General features: G+C 35.2%; 6 protein-coding genes and 1 pseudogene across 6 annotated transcripts in view; 5 read left to right on the plus strand and 2 right to left on the minus strand.

Moving 5' to 3' along the window:
- LOC104756047 (glutathione S-transferase U24-like) overlaps positions 1 to 4,060 on the plus strand; it is a gene marked incomplete in the record, with an annotated part of 31,415 nt that extends 27,355 nt beyond the window's left edge. The window contains 2 exon segments of the mRNA XM_010478559.2: positions 2,747 to 3,072; positions 3,569 to 4,060. Of these exon segments, the coding sequence (XP_010476861.1) occupies positions 2,749 to 3,072; positions 3,569 to 3,910 (666 nt within the window).
- On the minus strand, positions 439 to 2,205 carry LOC104756046 (ribokinase-like). Its single transcript, XM_010478558.2, has 4 exons — positions 1,457 to 2,205; positions 1,098 to 1,283; positions 768 to 963; positions 439 to 670 (listed from the first exon to the last, which is right to left on the minus strand). The coding sequence occupies exons 1-4, from the start codon at positions 2,177 to 2,179 to the stop codon at positions 576 to 578; spliced, it is 1,200 nt and encodes a 399-aa protein (XP_010476860.1). The 5' UTR covers positions 2,180 to 2,205; the 3' UTR covers positions 439 to 575.
- Positions 4,485 to 5,534, plus strand: LOC104759261 (annotated as a pseudogene).
- On the plus strand, positions 8,046 to 8,995 carry LOC104756048 (glutathione S-transferase U25). The gene is made up of 2 exons (XM_010478560.2): positions 8,046 to 8,431; positions 8,518 to 8,995. The coding sequence occupies exons 1-2, from the start codon at positions 8,117 to 8,119 to the stop codon at positions 8,860 to 8,862; spliced, it is 660 nt and encodes a 219-aa protein (XP_010476862.1). The 5' UTR covers positions 8,046 to 8,116; the 3' UTR covers positions 8,863 to 8,995.
- Positions 11,731 to 13,061, plus strand: LOC104756049 (glutathione S-transferase U26). Its single transcript, XM_010478561.2, has 2 exons — positions 11,731 to 12,161; positions 12,551 to 13,061. The coding sequence occupies exons 1-2, from the start codon at positions 11,847 to 11,849 to the stop codon at positions 12,893 to 12,895; spliced, it is 660 nt and encodes a 219-aa protein (XP_010476863.1). The 5' UTR covers positions 11,731 to 11,846; the 3' UTR covers positions 12,896 to 13,061.
- Positions 14,597 to 16,194, plus strand: LOC104756050 (CASP-like protein 2A1). The gene is made up of 3 exons (XM_010478562.2): positions 14,597 to 14,922; positions 15,549 to 15,669; positions 15,755 to 16,194. Exons 1-3 carry the CDS (start codon positions 14,705 to 14,707, stop codon positions 16,028 to 16,030), a joined length of 615 nt encoding a protein of 204 aa, XP_010476864.1. The 5' UTR covers positions 14,597 to 14,704; the 3' UTR covers positions 16,031 to 16,194.
- Positions 16,313 to 18,885, minus strand: part of LOC104756051 — a 7,362-nt gene continuing 4,789 nt past the window's right edge. Inside the window, exons 7-9 of the mRNA XM_019239512.1 lie at positions 17,136 to 18,871; positions 16,789 to 17,039; positions 16,313 to 16,694 (exon numbers count right to left, since the gene is read on the minus strand). Coding sequence (XP_019095057.1) covers positions 16,623 to 16,694; positions 16,789 to 17,039; positions 17,136 to 18,871 — 2,059 coding nt within the window. The 3' untranslated portion in view covers positions 16,313 to 16,622. The remainder of the gene's footprint in view (positions 16,695 to 16,788; positions 17,040 to 17,135; positions 18,872 to 18,885) is intronic.

The following is an 18,885-nucleotide window of genomic DNA, read 5'->3' on the forward strand; positions in this document are numbered from 1 at the left end:
TTTTTTTTTTTTTTTTGTCAACTATTGGGCCAGCACATTAGCCAAATTTCTACATTGGAACTGACACTCGATCCCGGGTGTGATGGTGCCTTCTACAAATGGACTTACCTCTTGCCACTGCACTAAGGTCACTTCACGACTATATACTCCTTTTGTCTCTAATAAATTGATATTTTGACAATTTTACATATATTAAAAAAAATTTAAAGTTTTATTAATAAATTAATTTATAACTACTTTTTGGTAGAAAGAGAAAATATAAAGTTTAGACAAAATGTCATGCGGAGAAAAACATTTTAAAAAATTATTTTAGTTATTTCAATATACAACATCAATCTTTAGAAGCGAAAAAAATCTTAAAATAGAGTATTTCACCATGGGTTTAAAACAGATAATTTAATGTGATCTGGTTTTAGGATGTATATTCATATACAACTATTTAAACCTTATCCAAAATTCTGTAATTTATTAAGTAAGTATATCACAGTATCAAAGAGGTTTTATTGATAAAAACTACAAACTACATACCAAAGAGATTTTATTGATAAAAAAAAGTTGAAAGAGAGTATCACGTTTTAGATACTAGATTTAAGGAGCTTCAAGACAGATGTTCGGTCGGGCATGCTCGGTATTGCACCCTTTACTTGGACACAAAGAGAGGCAGCTGCAGCTGTAGGCACCGGAAGATAGAACCAAAAGTGAGACAAAACTAATCTGAATTATGTGTTAGAAAACTAGATTTCTTCGAGTTTGTCAACTATTATTACCAGCAAATCTCAAGCATTCCTCATGGGACTTGCCCTCTACCATAGCCACTGCAAATGCTGCCGTGAAAGTATCCCCAGCTCCTGTAGTATCGACAACTTGTGCAGCTGGTATTATAGACTGCTGGATTGGTTTTTCCCCTTCTATGAATAGTGCAGATCCTTTGGACCCGAGCTTCACTAGGACTTGCTTAACTCCCTGAGGAAAAACATAGCTTAAACCTTATAAACCCCACTAAACGAGCAATTTCAAAGAGTCCAGTTGCAGCAACGATGATTAACCCAAATTTTAAGTCTGATGTATTGGTAATAAGCAAAAAAAAAGGGACATACCAACTTATGGCACTTAGCAACAGCTTGGCAAATCTGTTCAAAAGATTCAGTTGGCATTCCGGTCAAGCGACTGAGCTCAGTTTCATTCGGACTCAAGATGTCAATAGAATCCAATAGCTCATTCGGGATTGGCGTATCCATTCCTCCAACATCAAGGATGACAGGAACCCCTGCTTTCTTCACAGCCTGCAAACAAACCCACCAGCATATGATCAACCTACACTCCTAAAAGCTGACATTGTTGTCAAGAAGACTAAAGCTGCATCCATTCATTCATAGCTTCCTTAATTCTATTACTAGACCAACTCTCACTGAAGTAACTCAAAATTGAATTTTGAACAAAGTAAAACAATGTGGACCTTAGCAACTTGAATGTTGATGGAATCTGGGATCTCTCTTTGAAGCAGGAGAATACCAGCATTCCTGACGATCTCAAGATCATCATCACTCATCTTCTCAGGCCAAGCTTTCATATTAGCACCACCAACGATAATGATCGAGTTCTGACCGTCGGATTGAAGCATAACCACGGCGTGTCCCGTCGGCTCATCATCCACGGATCTCACGTAATCCAGATGAACCCCACAGCCACCATCACCCAAGGCCTCGGCGATAAGCTTCCCATGCGCGTCCTCACCCAAACGACCAACGAAGTAAGTCGGATACATAAGCTTCGCTCCACACGCCGCCTGGTTCGCGCCTTTTCCTCCGGCTAGCGTTTGCCCTGTCTTGGCCGAAATCGTTTCTCCTTCCTTGGGCAATCTCTCGATCTCAACGTAGATGTCGGCGTTCGCAGATCCAACAACCACAAGAGGCGGCGCGTGAGATTCAACGGCTGATTTAACATTCCGATTCGCCGCGGATGGATCGACGGAGAGCGAGAGAACACGGAGGGGTCGTCGGGGAAATCGAGAATGGGTTGGATTAGGATTGAGAGTGTTGATCTGAATCTTGTTGGTTCGATTGAATCCGATGTTCGTATGATTAAAATTGGTGGACTGAGAAAGTGAAATACCTTTCATCATCATCCTCCAAAAGTTTTGACTTCTATGTAACAACTTTTGTGATCTTGACCACTCCATCTGTATCACAATAGATGATGTTTGAGTATTTTTACATTAATCAAGAAAAATATTTAATGTCTAGCAATAAGTGTATTATTTATTTATAATAACATATTTTTATAATTATTAACCAATAGTATTTCATCAAACTATAATTCTTGAAATTTACAATCTTTTACCATTAATTAATAAAAGTATATAAAAAATCATCTTTTCTGATACAAAATAAAATTCTACGACATTATCTATTCTGAATATGAGTTTAAACTCACACTGACACACACACGTTCGTCTTTCGCACGTGGTTACGCTTTAAAAATGAAAAAAAATTGCTAAATTAATTCGAATTTTAAGTGATTAGTTCAGTACTCCATTACTCAAATCAGCCGTCAAAAGCACGATGACGCAGGCAGTGACATAAAACTAACACAAATCATTTAAAATATTAGTTTACTCATCACACTATAAATTACGGAACATGTATTCTTCTTCACCACCACACTTGTCAAAACAACGAGGGAGAGAGTAGCTAGCAAAGAGATCTCTTCTTATTAGTGAGCTAAATCGATAGAGCAGCAATTCAAGTAATGGCGGAGGAGGAGGAGGTGATTCTTCTGGATTTTTGGGCGAGTATGTTCGGGATGAGGACGAGGATTGCTCTGGCGGAGAAAGGAGTCGAGTACGATTACAGAGAACAGGATCTATGGAATAAGAGCTCCTTGCTCCTCCAGATGAATCCGGTTCACAAGAAAATCCCGGTTCTCATCCACAATGGTAAACCGGTATGTGAGTCTCTCTTTCAGCTCCAGTACATAGACGAGACTTGGCCCGACAACAAATGCTCTCTCCTTCCTTCCGATCCTTACAAGAGAGCTCTTGCCAAATTCTGGGCCGACTTCATCGACAAAAAGGTATCAATTTTACGGTTTGGTTTTGGTTTATCTGGTTGTTTTATACTCCCTCTGTCTCACAAAGATTGATATTTTGGGATATATTTTTGTTCCACAAAGATTGATGTTTTACAAACTTCAACAAGTAATCATTTAAAATATTAAATTTTTTGAATTGTTATTGGTTTATATTTTCTCTCTCTACCAAAAAGTAATTATAAATTAATTAACAAATAAAAACTAAAAATTTTCTTAATATATGTGAAAGCCTCAAAACATCAATCTTCATGAGACAGAGGAAGTATATGCTTTATACCGATTTACAGTTTGATTTGATTTCGGTTAGGTTTGATGCTATTAGTTTATTACTACTGAAATCTCTGTTTCGTTATGTTAAACCAATTGGTTTCTACACAAATTCTGGTTTTTGTTTCGGTTTAAGTATATTGGATTGGTTTGGTTCGGTTATTTCAGCTAGAGTCTCTTGTTTGTAACTTTTTTTTTACTAATGGACCAGGTGAATGTTGCGGCGAGGAGGATTTGGGCGACGAAAGGTGAGGAACAAGAAGCATCCAAGGAGTTAATCGAGATACTCAAGACGCTTGAATCCGAGCTTGGAGACAAAGATTACTTCGGAGACGAAACGTTCGGGTATGTGGACATAGCTCTCATTGGGTTCTACAGCTGGTTTGGAGTGTACGACAAGTATGGGAATATCAATATCGAATCAGAGTGTCCAAAACTGATTTCGTGGGCCAAAAGGTGTTTGCAGAGAGAGAGCGTTGCTAAAGCCTTGCCTGAGTCGGAGAAGGTCACTATGTTCGTTTCCGAGCGTAGGAAGAAACTTGAGTTAGAGTAAATCTCTTCTTTTGTTCTGTTTCCATGTCTCTTCTTGTTTCGTTCTATTTTGTTTGAGGTCTTGTCTGCATAATAATACTCCTTTTGTATACTCAAAATTAATAAATAACCTTGGTTATACGACTTTGAGATAATTAAATTGGCTTTTATCGATCTATAATATATTATATGATTTGCAAATTGGAGTATGATCAAGTATTTGGCAAAGAAGATCACTCATTTTCATTTCTAAACCACTCATCACTTTACTCTCACTCTCATCAAAGGTAAATTTAATGACTCATCCTGCATGAGTGTTTTTAAACGTGTTTCTAGCTAGTAGTTCTTGATCCATGTTTTAACTGTTGTGTGTTCTTAATGCAGCGAGTTAGCGAATCTTTTCTTCGGCTTAGAAGATGAGTAGATGACTTTCCTCCTTCTGCCTCAAGCTTTCTGGCTTTGCCTGATCTTGATCCTATCTTCATCGTATCTCGACGGTATGCATATATCAGTACATGTTGCACTTAATTATGTTTTGTTCTCATGGATTTTATGTGTGCACTTCTCATTCTTGTCGTTCTGTTTTAGCAGATTTACTTAGTGGGGACGGTTCTGTTGGACCGAAGAAGAGTCGATGCTCGATCTTGATTTGGAGAAAAAGAGTGAAACCATCTCCACCAAGAAGAGGAGATGCAGAGAAGAATGTGTTTCTAGCTGTTCTGTTTCGAAGACATTGTCGAAAGAAATTATCTCATTGTACTTCTACATGCTCATAACTCAAGCGGCTAAAGAAGTTAACATTGGTTTAACTCTTTTGAAGAAGAGATGTCGCGAATTGGGTATTCAACGCTGGCCTCATCGTAAGCTCATGAGCCTACAAAAACTCATCAGTAATGTCAAGGTATAATAAACAACTTACATATAATATAACTATGTTATAACATGTGAAATTCCTCTTTTGTATCATTAGGAATTCTTCTCTTGGGGTTTTTTTTATTATAGAAAAGAAATTTTGTTTTCGAATTGAAACACCATGTAAAAGCCTAAATGTGATGGTCTACTGTTTCGGTGAATTTTGATGTGACTATATTTATTATTGTAACAGGACCTGCAGAAGATGGAAGGGGAAGAAAACGAAGGCAAGCTAAGAAACGCTTTGGAAAAGCTCGAGAAGGAGAAGAAACAATTGAGAAGTTACCAGATTTGAAGTTTGAGGATAAGACAAAGAGATTGAGACAAGCTTGTTTCAAGGCTAACCATAAGTGGAACTTGGAAGAGAAGACATGGCATGTCCACATCCATCATATCATCATCTTCTTCTTCCTCTTCCTCTGTTTCGTGTGTGAGTGATAGTTGATGTTGGATGATCGTCAAAGAAGAGGTAAGAGAAAATGATGATGAAGAGATGAAAGTTTCTCTGATGTGGGTTCTATTTGTTTATGTGTTGTGTAACGTGTAGTACTGTAGTGTTTTGGACTTTAATTGCAAAACGATTTTGACTCATTATTACTTAAGTAGTACGTAGTAGCATATGTTCTACACTAGTTAGCTCTTCAATCACGAATATGTTAAATTAAAAACTCACATTATATATTGCTTCTAAATTTTCCATAGTGTAATAGAAATTCACCTTTAAGGAAAAGGAATTTATTAAAATCAATAAAGGAAGAAGAGCTAATATGGAAATCGTAATGGACTTATGTAATTTTCTTCTTTTAAAAAGATAATAAATGGAAATCGTAATGGACTTGACAAAAAAAAATGGAAAATGTTATCCCAAAAATCCCAAAAAAAAATTAGGAACCGACAAAGGTCTCTGCTATAAATATATGAGTTCATTCACCGCTAAACCCTTACATCATCGATATCAATTTCTTCTTGGGTGACCACAACACCAAAGAGAGAAAGCAAAAACAGAAACCACCAGAATTATTATTGTTACTTTATAATCATGTTCACGGGTGTTTTCGAACACGAAATCAAACACGATCCTGAACCAGAAGATGTGGGCACAGTTAGAGTCAACGCAAGGATCTTCGGAGGAGACGACGAAATCTTGACATTCACGAGAAAGTCGTCCGTCGACGAATTCGCCAACGATGATCGCAACGAGTGTCAAAGCAAATTGGACTTGGATTATTTCTTAAACCTATCAGGGATCAGCGACTACGATATTGCACATGCCATGCATCACTTAGTTCGCGTTGTTGCTAAAATAATTTCTTCAGAAAGTGATGGGTATTCTCCGGGGTGTGCTTTACAAGTGACGTTGGATCTTATTGTTTACGATGAGCCTCAAACTTTAGAGGGTGTTCAAGTCTCGCGTGGACACAAAATCAAACACGATGCTGAACCAGAAGATGCGGGCAAAGTCAGAGTCAATGCGAGGATCTTCGACCAAGATCATCAGTCGTCATTCACGACTTTGTCGTTTGCTGACGAGTTCATCAATGGAGACGAGTGTTGGAGCAGACTAGACTTGATTAATTTCTTGCAGGAAGCAGGAATGAGCGATCACGAGGTTTCATATGCGATTTATAAATTAATCCCCTATGTTGCTCAAGTAACTTCTTCCAAAATTAATGGCTATTCTCGAGGGTGTGCTTTAGAAGTGTGGTTGGATCTTCTTTTTCTAGAGCCTCATATTAATTATGAATCAGATTGAAGAAGCAGTACGAGTATGAAAATACAAATTATTACGAAGATTAATTAATTTGCATTCTACAGTTTAAACAAGTCCCTTTTCTTTTTAAATTCGATTTTTTGTTTTGTGCTTATATAAATTTGGAGAATGTTGTGTTAATCATAATAAAACTATTTAAATTACTCAAATTTACCTGCAACTACTCGGTTCCTATTTTGTGTCTGTGAGTACTCAAATTTACACCTCTAGCCTATTTATATATATTTTTATTCTTGGCTTTGAATGGTTATCCAATACTGGACTAACTTTTTCGTATGCTAACCTATATATTAGGGTAGAGAGCGGACAATATAGTATGCAATGTAATATACAATAGTATGTGATATAGAATGGACTGAGTTGAATGATGAAATATAAACATTTGTATGCAATAAAGTGGATATCAATAGTGAATTTGGTCTATTTTACCGTTTGCAGGAAATATAAGAACGAAACAAACTAATTGAAAACTAAACCTAACTGAGAACTTTTTAACCGAACACAACTAAAGATCGTTGGATAATGTATGGTTCAAACAGACTTCGTTTCATCATTTTAAGTATTGGAAAAATTGGTTAAAATTTAGTAGCTAGTTATTATTTACTGCAAACCGATTCTACACCATTTTTTTTATGTTTTAGACAGCTAAAATTTGATCCTTTTTTTGGTTTGTTGTTGGCATCCTTAAAAGTAAGTAACAGAGGCCCGACAATAAAAAAAAGGTAACCAATACAAATTTGTTTTTTGGTATCAAACTAACACCAATAGGTGCAATACAAATTTGGCAAGGAATACATTTGAAAACCCACCGTCCAAACTCCAAACTCAAAAGTAGGATGCCGTAAGCAGTGACATAACCAATTCAACTCTGTAAATCCTGTGGTCAATGTAAATGAATCGAAAACACATTAATAAATTGAGTAGGTCAACGACTTGCACCTCTCAAAAAATGAATTTAAGCTAAATTGATTAGCTTATACTTATACTAAGCATTTGATTTGTTTGTATCAGAAATGTGTGTGTATCAAGTATGATGACGTAAGCAGTGATTTGTTTGCCCCAAAGAAAAAAAAGAAGCATTTGTTTTTAAAAATTTCCCGTAAATGTTAACATGTCTGAAAAATATAAATATTTGAATTACTGGAATTATATGAACTTAAGAATACAAGAAAAAAAAAACTCAACATGAAATTTTATCATACTAATCACACAAATTACAATACTAATTACAAACCCCCTTCATACATGCACTCACATTCAATAATACAAAACAATGAACCTAAACGAATATTTTAAGCTGAAAAGCTAATGAAAAAGAATGATTAGTGAAAAGTTTATTCCCTTCGTATTAAATAAAACTACTTTAACGTGATTTATTAATTTTAGATATTAGTGTAATGGGAAAAGTTGATGTACCAACAAGCAAAATGCGATTTCGTTTTGTAGTTAATGTTTCTCCTCTATAAAACCTTCTTCTCTTCACCATATACTTCAAGACACCAAAACAAAAATATCTCAGTGAGCTTAATATCAACAACAACAACAATGGCGGACGAGGTGATTCTTCTTGATTTCTGGCCGAGTATGTTCGGAATGAGGACGAGGATTGCTCTAGAGGAGAAAAATGTCAAGTTCGATTACAGAGAACAAGATCTATGGAACAAAAGCCCGATTCTCCTCGAGATGAATCCGGTTCACAATAAAATCCCGGTTCTCATCCACAATGGTAAACCGGTCTGTGAATCTCTCATCCAAGTCGAATACATCGACGAAGTTTGGCCCGGGGTAAACCCACTCCTTCCTTCTGATCCTTACCAGAGAGCTCAGGCCAAGTTTTGGGGAGATTACATCGACAAGAAGGTAAAATCAATCTAGCTTCCAAAAAAATAGCTTTCTTGTGAACCAAGACATCTACATTAATGTTTTTGTATATAATGTGATTTTAGGTGTATGCTTCGGCGAGGTTGACTTGGGGAGCGAAAGGAGAAGAGCAAGAGGCAGGGAAGAAGGAGTTCATCGAGATACTAAAGACACTAGAGTCTAAGCTTGGCGACAAGATTTACTTTGGAGGTGAAACGTTCGGTTACGTGGACATAGCTCTCATTGGGTTTTACAGCTGGTTTGAGGCGTATGAGAAGTTTGGGAATTTCAGCATTGAAGCAGAGTGTCCAAAACTGATTGCTTGGGGTAAAAGGTGTGCGGAGAGAGAGAGTGTGGCTAAGTCTCTTCCTGATTCGGAGAAGATCATTAAGTTCGTTCCTGAGCTAAAGAAACGTTTTGGGATCGAATAGATATCGTTTGATTCTATTCTGTAATGTTTATTCTACGTTTCTCTTTTGTGTTTGCTATTTTTGCTCTGCTTTTTATCTTCTGTTTCGAAATCTAAAGGTGTTTCAAAATAATACACATGTTACGCATGCCTAATATTTTGCATTTGTTTCAATGATTGTTAGTTTTTTACTTTGAGATATCTCGCCCGTTGTCATGAGAAGAAGATTTTAAGTTGTCTTCCATGATATCGAATTTAAAGAGTACCACTACCAACTAATCAGGTCCAAAAGTAAAACAATAGATTTGTTTTTTTATATATCTTAAACAAAGTGTCAATGAAATCTGTCCCAACGTTGGTTGATGGCCTCTCCTCTACGCTCTGTTGAGTTTCTTAGGGGATGATTAGTGGTGGTTAATCACGTTAATGCTCTTATTAAACAAATAATTAAAAGAAGAGAAAGAAGAAAAAAGAATAAGAAGCGTTACTTGGTAGAGCAATATAAACAACGTTACTTATGTGAAAATAGATATGTGTCAATTTTTTTTATTGGTATTAGTATTAAAAATTAAATCAAAAAAAAAATGTGTAATAAAATTATTTGTTTTAGTTGTTGTGAGAAACGATTCATCGTTCTCCGTTAAAGATGGTCTAAGCCAATTTTTACTTAGCCAATTTTTTGTAAAACAAATCCATAACTCTCTTGTATATATACAAATTTAAAATTTTATTATTTGATCAATCATTACACATTTCATAAAAAAGAAATGCCAATTACACTGAATTTTTTTTTTAAAGCAAAGGGGCAAACAAATGGACTGGATTCTTTTTATTTATTGCGAACCGAATACGTTAGGACCAATGTGAAATGGGCTTTCTATCTAAGTTATAAACTTAATCAGTAGCAAGGTATTTTATATTTGTAAGGGGTTATTGGTTTAGGATTTAGAAAGAATTTTAGTGACTTTAAAAGTTATGTAAAATATGTTGTTATTCAATCAAGATTTTTTAAAACTTTTTAAAAATTTGGTGTTATTGGTTGTGGATTTTTAAAAAGTTATCTAAAATCTTGATAAATCTAGTGTTGGATTAAGGGGATGGTATTGGTTTGAGATTTATGAAGATTTTTGAAGAGTTTAACAAAATCATAAAAAATGAATAAGTGAAAGATTGTTAAAGATTGCTAGAGAGTTTTGTTGATTAGTTTTCTAAAATCTTGTAAAGTCCTCCAAACAATCCCTGTATTTTTATGATATTTTCCATGACTTTATTTTGTAAAGAAAGTGTCTAAAATCATGAACCAATAACATAATAATTGAACTCATTAAGAATTCTAGATTCTTTTGTTTTAATTGAATAACACAAAACTTTTAATGACTTTATAAAAGTCTGAATCCAATAACTCAGATTTGTTAATATTTTAAATGACTTTTTATAAATCACAAACTAATAACACTAAACTTTAACAGAGTTTAACAAAATCTTGATCTAATAACAACAGATTCTACATAACATTTAAAATCTTTAAAACTCTATTCAAATCTTAAACCAATAACCCCCACTAAGAGTCTTATAAAGTCATGAAAAGTTTTATGTTATTCAATTAAAACAAAAGAATCTTGGATTTGTTAATGAATTCAAATTTTGTGTTATTGGTTTATGATTTTATGNTTTAAAAGTTATGTAAAATATGTTGTTATTCAATCAAGATTTTTTAAAACTTTTTAAAAATTTGGTGTTATTGGTTGTGGATTTTTAAAAAGTTATCTAAAATCTTGATAAATCTAGTGTTGGATTAAGGGGATGGTATTGGTTTGAGATTTATGAAGATTTTTGAAGAGTTTAACAAAATCATAAAAAATGAATAAGTGAAAGATTGTTAAAGATTGCTAGAGAGTTTTGTTGATTAGTTTTCTAAAATCTTGTAAAGTCCTCCAAACAATCCCTGTATTTTTATGATATTTTCCATGACTTTATTTTGTAAAGAAAGTGTCTAAAATCATGAACCAATAACATAATAATTGAACTCATTAAGAATTCTAGATTCTTTTGTTTTAATTGAATAACACAAAACTTTTAATGACTTTATAAAAGTCTGAATCCAATAACTCAGATTTGTTAATATTTTAAATGACTTTTTATAAATCACAAACTAATAACACTAAACTTTAACAGAGTTTAACAAAATCTTGATCTAATAACAACAGATTCTACATAACATTTAAAATCTTTAAAACTCTATTCAAATCTTAAACCAATAACCCCCACTAAGAGTCTTATAAAGTCATGAAAAGTTTTATGTTATTCAATTAAAACAAAAGAATCTTGGATTTGTTAATGAATTCAAATTTTGTGTTATTGGTTTATGATTTTATGTCATTTCCTTCATAACAAAAGTCATGAAAACTCTTTCATCAAATAGAAAGATTTTACAAGATTAGGAAACACAAATCAGCAAGATTTAAAATAACTTCCTAAACAATCTCTTATAGAATCTTTCATTTTTAATTTCTAATTTTCTATAATTTTAAAAGTTAGCAAGATTTTAAAAATATAAAGTCATTAAAATTCTTTCTAAATCTTAAACCAATACTCCCACTAAATCATTAAATATAGTAGAGTGGGTAAATCACTAAATCATTAACTATATAAAAAACTCATATGGCAAAATCAGTTTGTCAACTAAATGAGAGACCGTTTCTCTTTTCTCTCATACATATATATAGATATATATTTTTAAAATATTATTTTACTAAGATATGGCCTTATGGTGTTAATAAAATTAAAATGAAAGAATTAAAATTATGAGTCAACGTGAATAATATTATTTTAATTAATACCAAGAAAAACAATATATGTATTTAAGTCATGTGACGTGGAACGCGTTACTAGAAAATCCCTCAAAACCCTCGACCTCTCAAACATACTTATCTACATTTCAATAAACACTACACAAACAGTTGAAAATTTTCAATTGATCAGAGCTAAGCCGGCTCTTAAGAAAAAATGGCGGATGAAGTGATTCTTCTTGATTACTGGCCAAGCATGTTTGGGATGAGGACAAAGATGGCTTTGGCTGAGAAAGGAGTGGAGTATGAGTACAAGGAAACGGATCCTTGGGTTAAGACTCCTTTGCTCCTCGAGATGAACCCTATCCACAAGAAGATTCCGGTTCTCATCCACAAAGGTAAACCCATCTGTGAGTCTCTTATTCAGCTTGAGTACATCGATGAGGTTTGGTCCGATACATACCCGATCCTTCCTTCTGATCCTTACCTCAAGTCTCAAGCTAGATTTTGGGCTGATTTCATCGACAGAAAGGTATAATTATAATTTGTAATTTTCTCTGTTTTTTTTAATATAAATTTTATTTGATTTCTTTACTGAGATCCCAAAATTTTAGGGTTTTAGATGATGTTTTGTTGGGCCTTTTATCATAGTTGATATCGCATAATGGTAGAAAATGTAAAAGTGAAAAACAAATTAAAAATTATTATATTTCTCGGCTCTTTATTAACATGCAACCGCCAAAAACATAAAACGGTTTTGCATTAGGTCTTAATTAAAGTTTTAAAATTCGTCTAGGAATAAAGAAATACACAACAAACGAAAACATTAAATCGAGTTCCAAAAAAGATATCAAAATGCTCGTTTTTTCTTCTCTCAAAATGCTCGTATATGACTTTGGTGATTTTGATTTGTTTGTTCAGTTTTACGACCCATCATGGAAGATATGGGCAACAGTGGGCGAAGAACATGCGGCAGTGAAGAAGGAACTGTTGGAACATTTCAAGACACTTGAAACAGAGCTCGGAGACAAGCCTTATTATGGTGGGGAAGTGTTCGGATATATGGACATTGCATTGATGGGATACTACAGCTGGTTCAAGGCCATGGAGAAATTTGGTGATTTCAGTATCGAAAAAGAGTTTCCGAAATTGACTACGTGGACCAAGAGGTGTTTGGAAAGAGAGAGTGTGGTTAAGGCATTAGCTGATTCTGATAGGATCATTGAGTACGTTTATGTCCTGCAGAAGAAATTTGGAGGAGCGTGATCGTTTAATGTTGTATACAAATAAAATGGTTTGGGTAACAACAAGACTCTCTTATGTTTTTCTGTTTTATGTTAGATTTTGTTAGTTTTTTTTATTTCTTCTTCTTATTGCTTCGTTGAAAGCAAAATAATCCGTAGTAAAAATGTTTACTGTACTATTCGTTTTTTTTCTTCTTCTAATTTGTTTTAATAGTCAAAATCTAATTCCAAGAATATTAAAAAGACCCGAACCAACCAATGAAGTCATTTTTTATATTAAAGATCTATATATTTAGCTTACACTAAACTCGAATCAAATATAAGTGTATATCATTTTTTTGTTTTTTAACAAGAAATGATGATTAGCTCAAAAAAACCAATAAAAAAAACATTGTTTACAAATGTAATTTGATGCGAAATTGAATAGACATGTCGTGTCAGATTATCTATTTTATCATTACGTGAGAGGGAGACAGTAGCGGAACTAGGAAATCAGTTTATCAGGATCAAACAAAAATTTAAGGGATCAATTATGTTGTTAAATTTTTTTTATAAGGGTCAATTGTGCTATTTTATCAGGGTTAATTTAATTTTATCCCTAAAAATTTAACCAATTTTAAAAATTTACCAGGGTCATTTGACCCACATGATCCTATACTGCTCCGTCCATGGAGGGAGATTAAGCCTAAAGAAAAAGAACTGAACTCCTTTTTATTAACTTGAATTTTCTTAAATACGGCTTGAAAGCTGATCACTCTAAAGGCGAACACACTATCTTAACCACTCTAAGTGTATATCTTTTAAAAGTATAATTTTTTAATTTTGAATAATTAATAAAAAATTGTTAAAAAATTTTAAATTAAAAAATTTTAAATTAATTATCGAGTACTTTTGAAAAATTATAGAGTCATGTTTCTAAAATAAATTTACCATTTTGAGCATAAATTAAATCGTTATAGAAGTTTGACTGAATACACCCCAAATATTTTAAAACATTATAGGGTCCTGTTTGCAAGAAAAACAAGAATGAACAACTAGAAATGGATTTTAGAAAAACTTGTTAAGAAACAATAGTTAATTCACGATACATTTCAACACAAAAATACAAGATAGATGATTTCAATTACTTTGCCGTGAACAAAAACTATTTTGATTCAAAACTACTATCTCGTAATATTCAATATATATTTCATAATAATTATAAGATTCTCGATCTACAAAGGTATTAAATTATTAATACAAAATAAAGCTTGGAGGCCTTATGATAATGAAAGTTTGCAGGAGCATTCATTTGATCCACCAAATATAGTCACATATATAGTGGATACAAATTTAGAATTAGTTGCTTTTATTAAACCAACTAATCCGGTAACCATACTATTATGAGGAAACGTACGTAGCCACACTATAACTCTATACATTTATTATCCACGAAGAAACAAGTTTTATTCTGGATCTACTCTCGATCACGAGATTGGATTAGCTCCAAAATTTGGTATCCTATAATCCTATATATAAACACAATTTATTTCTTTGAAAATATATACTGTGTTTACTTCTTCGTAGGGGAGTGATCNTTTTTTTTTTTTTTTTTTTTTTTTTTTTGTCGCATTTTTAGTGGAGTACTTATCAAATTCGAAGCCTTTTAAATGTTTTCTTCTAGGGAAGTGTGAGGAGAAGTGTCATGAATATCGAAATTAAATGCATTCACCAACCTATCGATCCAACACTTCCTTTTATTTAATGTAACACATTAAAATCCTCACCACTTGTTATAACCACATTTTTCCTCAGGAACCACAAAAAGAGACAAAATAAAATTGAGAAGAAAATGGAGAAGAGTAACGATCATGACAAGGGTAACCACGGCGGTTCCGGTGGCGGTGCGACGGATAAGTGGGAGGAGGTTGGTCCCGGAATGCGAACCGCCGAAACAATGCTCCGGTTAGCTCCAGTGGGGCTTTGTGTTGCGGCGCTTGTTGTCATGCTTAAGGACTCCGAAGACAATGAGTTCGGTTCTATATCTTACTCCAATCTCGCAGCTTTTAGGTACGTATCTTATCACCATACACATTTAATTATGGGAATAATTTTAATAATCTTTCATCTTTAAGATTCAGAGTTACATCTCCTCGCATACTATTTACAACTAGGGTTTGTATGTTGTGAGATGGTGTACCGAAGTTTTACATGAAATACAAAGAAAAAGTTGTAGTAGTTTCAAGAAACTGTTGTTTATCTATGTTTATACATATTTTACCCAAAATTTGTAACTAGAGTTCCGATATTTCCCCCAAAAAATTGCGTTAACTATGAAGACACGTAGAGCCATTTTTTTGATTTTTTTTGGTTTAGCTAGATTGATTATGACCGGTAATCTTTGGTTGCAAACTTGTCATTCATCTTTATTTGGTCCCAATTTTGTTCACTGTTATCATGAAACATGCGGCTGTGATGAATTACAAAATGGAGATATTTTTTTCATTCTTTTAAATTTTGTCTAGGGCCCCAAAATGCTAGGCGCAGACACGTGCTAGTCAAGCTACATTTGTTGTTATCGAAGTTAATTAGCATAGATATAGCCATATAGAGTTTGATTAGGAATACTATTATGGCCTAAATTTTTTTTTATTAATTAATTATCGGTAATGGTAAAAATGTCATTACAAAATTAGGTACTTGGTGCATGCAAACGGAATATGTGCGGGCTACTCTCTTCTATCAGCAGCCATTGCAGCGATGCCTCGTTCTTCTTCAACCATGCCTCGTGTTTGGACCTTCTTTTGTCTCGATCAGGTTTAGTATAGTAACATTCAGTTAATCATCAACCAAATGATCCGCTTAATACTGATATTAAATTTTCAATATTTAATTGTCTCAGCTTCTGACCTATCTGGTTCTTGCTGCTGGAGCTGTGTCCGCGGAAGTTCTATACTTAGCTTACAATGGGGATGCAGCCATTACCTGGAGCGATGCATGTAGCTCCTATGGCAGTTTCTGCCATAAAGCCACTGCTTCTGTTATAATCACATTCTTTGTGGTTTGCTTCTACGTTGTTCTCTCTCTAATCTCCTCTTATAAGCTCTTTACTCGCTTTGACCCTCCTTCCATTGTTGACTCCGACAAGAACATCGAAGTCGCTGTCTTCGGAAGTTGATCCTTCATTTGCTTTTCAAATACATCTAATTAGTCAAGTTTCACAAGTTGTCTTTTTAACTTGGGTTAAGAGAAAGAATGCTCTTGTGTTTGGACTATCTTTTCTATTGTGCTTGTATTAATGTTACGACTGGTTGTAATGTTATATGAAAGGTATGAAACATATAAGAATCACACAAAATTACTGGAGACTAATGATCCTTAACACAACGGTTCCATGCACACATTGTCTTGAAAATTGATTTAAACCCAACCAAAAACGTTGAATTCAGGATTAAACAGAGACAAAAAGTCAATATAAGATTATCAAACTAGATTCAATACTGTCACCTTTGTTTAGGCGTCTTTTAACAGTTACTTACTACACAAACTTTTACTTTAACTTCAAAGAAATACAAAAGTTTGTAGATCCGAGAGACTATAGAAACTTCTTTATTTGTACTGCGAAAAAGGAAACCCAAGCTAAAGAGCCCCTAACCAAGTGTTGTGCAAGCTTATATGCTTCACTACACCCATATATATCGATTTCTGTCTGAAATCAAGAAAATTTGCAATTGTACCTTTTTTGTTTTTATTCGCAAGTAAAAATAATCTTACTTTTTCCCATGGCTGCTGATAAAAGATTGGCGTTTCAAGAGCTTCTGGGAAGGAGTTCGGTGATCATCCTACAAACAAAACAGTTGTAACCAATTAGTATTAGTGTTAGATCATCAAACGAAGGAAGAAAATTAAGTAACGGAGATGCAAGTTGACGCAAACCTTGCACAGAGATGCAGCTGATTCTGATTCCATTGTCTGGTTTTGAGGATTTTCAAGCGACTGGAACGAATCAAGGGCATCAAGAGTTAGTTGCCACCCACACACCGCCTCAGCAAAACCCGAAGAACCCGAACTGTTGCTGCTACATCCAGCAGCAGCCACATTTTCATTAACCCAAGGGCAGTAACAGTTATGATACTTTATTGGATCAAATTCCACAATTTCATCATTGCTGTCTCCGTTTGGAGGCCCTGAAAATGAAACAGCATATGCTTATTCTATCATTTTTACACTTTTATACGTGATGAAGTTTGGACTTTATAAACCACAGGAAGAAATCTACAGACCTTGGTCATTCGCAGTGTAACTTGATCCGGGGAGGGCAAAGCCAGCATTGAGCGGGGACTCCCACGTCTGGGTCACTTCCTCTTTTGATGCTTCGTAACCAGAACACATGATCGCATTGCAAGACAAAGATGGATGAACACTGTCGTCGGTGATCAACACATTTATGTTACTCATCTTTTCACCACTTTCAACAGATTCAGCCTTCAATGAATCAACAATTTTAGAGCCACTGTCCGCCCTTACAATTGATTGAGACACCCTATCTTGACTATCCCCAAGCCTACCTTCTCGATCCATTTCTTCAGGAACAAAATCATCAGTAAGGCCTTGCTCTGGTGCAAATTCACCGCTTTGTCCTAGATTCTCTATGACCTCTGCAACTGGTTCCATGTCTCCAACAACGCTATCTCCCCTATGGACTGAAACATCAGCTCCGTGGATTTCTGCCTCGTGACTTGCACCCATTCCGACACTACCCCCACTGACACCTAAACTTGGTCCATCCCTTCCCTGGGCAGTGACAGTCTCTGTGTTCAGTACTTCCTCACCGTCATTTATGCTGCTAATGCCTGGTTCAGCATTAAACCGAGCAGGAGCTGGTTGGAAGCAAGCACTCTGCTGAGCTTGATTGCTGAAATTCAGTTCCGAAGGATCATTGAAGTCCGCACTTTGAGCTGTCGCCACAGAGGGATAATTTATATCATCAAAGTCCGCTGGATGGTTTTCCACACTTTCCATAGAATCATCATTGGCACTGTGGCAAATTGTATCCATTGCAATGACAGAGGAAGCCCGCGTGGAGTCTCTAGTACCTGGGAAAGCCATAGCTTGTTCATTTCCTTCACTAAATGGGTCACTTCTATTTACTTCCCTCTCGTTTTCAGTATCCAGTGAGTGACTTGGCCCCCCTACTGATAAGTCTCGCCCATACAAGGGAGGATAAGCTTCATGCACATAAGAGCCTCGGGTACGCTTTGAAGGCCCTGCTGAATCATCATTAACCTCATCACCGTCACGGTCAACAACAGTCCCTTCAACACTGTCTGCATGTTGTATCCGTAGATAAGGCCTATCAACCGTGCTTCCACCATCATCCAGACTCCGTTTACGAGTACTAGGCCCTCGTGATTCATATGAAGCAGCACGATCACCAACCTCACTTCCTGAAGGCTGCCTCCACAACACTTCCTTTCCTCTATCACTAAATTGGTAATTATCGCGGGTCACGGACATGTTCAGTTGTGCAGAGGATGATGCACCAGCTGCAGTTTGATATAAGTTCAGACCTACATTTGATACTAATCTTCTCTTAACTGAAGTTTCAGCCTCGTCAACATCTTCATTTTGCTGCTGTTCCATGCCCTCATTAGCAAACCATCCATTTATCCCACTTGTTGCACTAGTGCCACGTGTCACTCCCATTTTCTTGCTCGTTTCAGGAAGAGTGGCATTTATAGCGGAAAACGGAACCGGCCGAGAAGTGGTCATGAAATCCCAAATCCTGATGGTTACACCACATAAACTACAATCCAGTAGGGGTAATCTGGATTCCGATTTATATTCTGGACCCAAAACTTCATAATTTCCAGAGGCTTTTCGGGATGAAGCCGAAAATTGTTTCCTGCTTGGACCAGGATCTTGTAGACGACTTTGATTTCTAGCTGCGCCAGAAGGGCACCCATTTCTAGCTGACTGGGCCGAATGTTCTTCACAATCTTGGATATTTGGAAGCCATCTAGGCTCCCATCC

Source organism: Camelina sativa, chromosome 17, assembly GCF_000633955.1.
Source record: "Camelina sativa cultivar DH55 chromosome 17, Cs, whole genome shotgun sequence".
NCBI classification, from domain to species: domain Eukaryota; kingdom Viridiplantae; phylum Streptophyta; class Magnoliopsida; order Brassicales; family Brassicaceae; genus Camelina; species Camelina sativa.

What these genes read in the sequence shown, in the direction of transcription:
- LOC104756046 (XM_010478558.2), bottom strand. Translation starts at nt 2,179, where the DNA reads ATGGAGTGGTCAAGATCACAAAAGTTGTTACATAGAAGTCAAAACTTT. An exon ending in TTGCTAAGTGCCATAAGTTG is followed by an intron (nt 964 to 1,097) that starts GTATGTCCCTTT and finishes GTTTTTCCTCAG; the next exon opens with GGAGTTAAGCAAGTCCTAGT. An exon ending in GGAATGCTTGAGATTTGCTG is followed by an intron (nt 671 to 767) that starts GTAATAATAGTT and finishes CGGTGCCTACAG; the next exon opens with CTGCAGCTGCCTCTCTTTGT.
- LOC104756048 (XM_010478560.2), top strand. Translation starts at nt 8,117, where the DNA reads ATGGCGGACGAGGTGATTCTTCTTGATTTCTGGCCGAGTATGTTCGGA. An exon ending in GAGATTACATCGACAAGAAG is followed by an intron (nt 8,432 to 8,517) that starts GTAAAATCAATC and finishes ATGTGATTTTAG; the next exon opens with GTGTATGCTTCGGCGAGGTT.
- LOC104756049 (XM_010478561.2), top strand. Translation starts at nt 11,847, where the DNA reads ATGGCGGATGAAGTGATTCTTCTTGATTACTGGCCAAGCATGTTTGGG. An exon ending in CTGATTTCATCGACAGAAAG is followed by an intron (nt 12,162 to 12,550) that starts GTATAATTATAA and finishes TTGTTTGTTCAG; the next exon opens with TTTTACGACCCATCATGGAA.
- LOC104756050 (XM_010478562.2), top strand. Translation starts at nt 14,705, where the DNA reads ATGGAGAAGAGTAACGATCATGACAAGGGTAACCACGGCGGTTCCGGT. An exon ending in TCCAATCTCGCAGCTTTTAG is followed by an intron (nt 14,923 to 15,548) that starts GTACGTATCTTA and finishes TTACAAAATTAG; the next exon opens with GTACTTGGTGCATGCAAACG. An exon ending in CCTTCTTTTGTCTCGATCAG is followed by an intron (nt 15,670 to 15,754) that starts GTTTAGTATAGT and finishes TAATTGTCTCAG; the next exon opens with CTTCTGACCTATCTGGTTCT.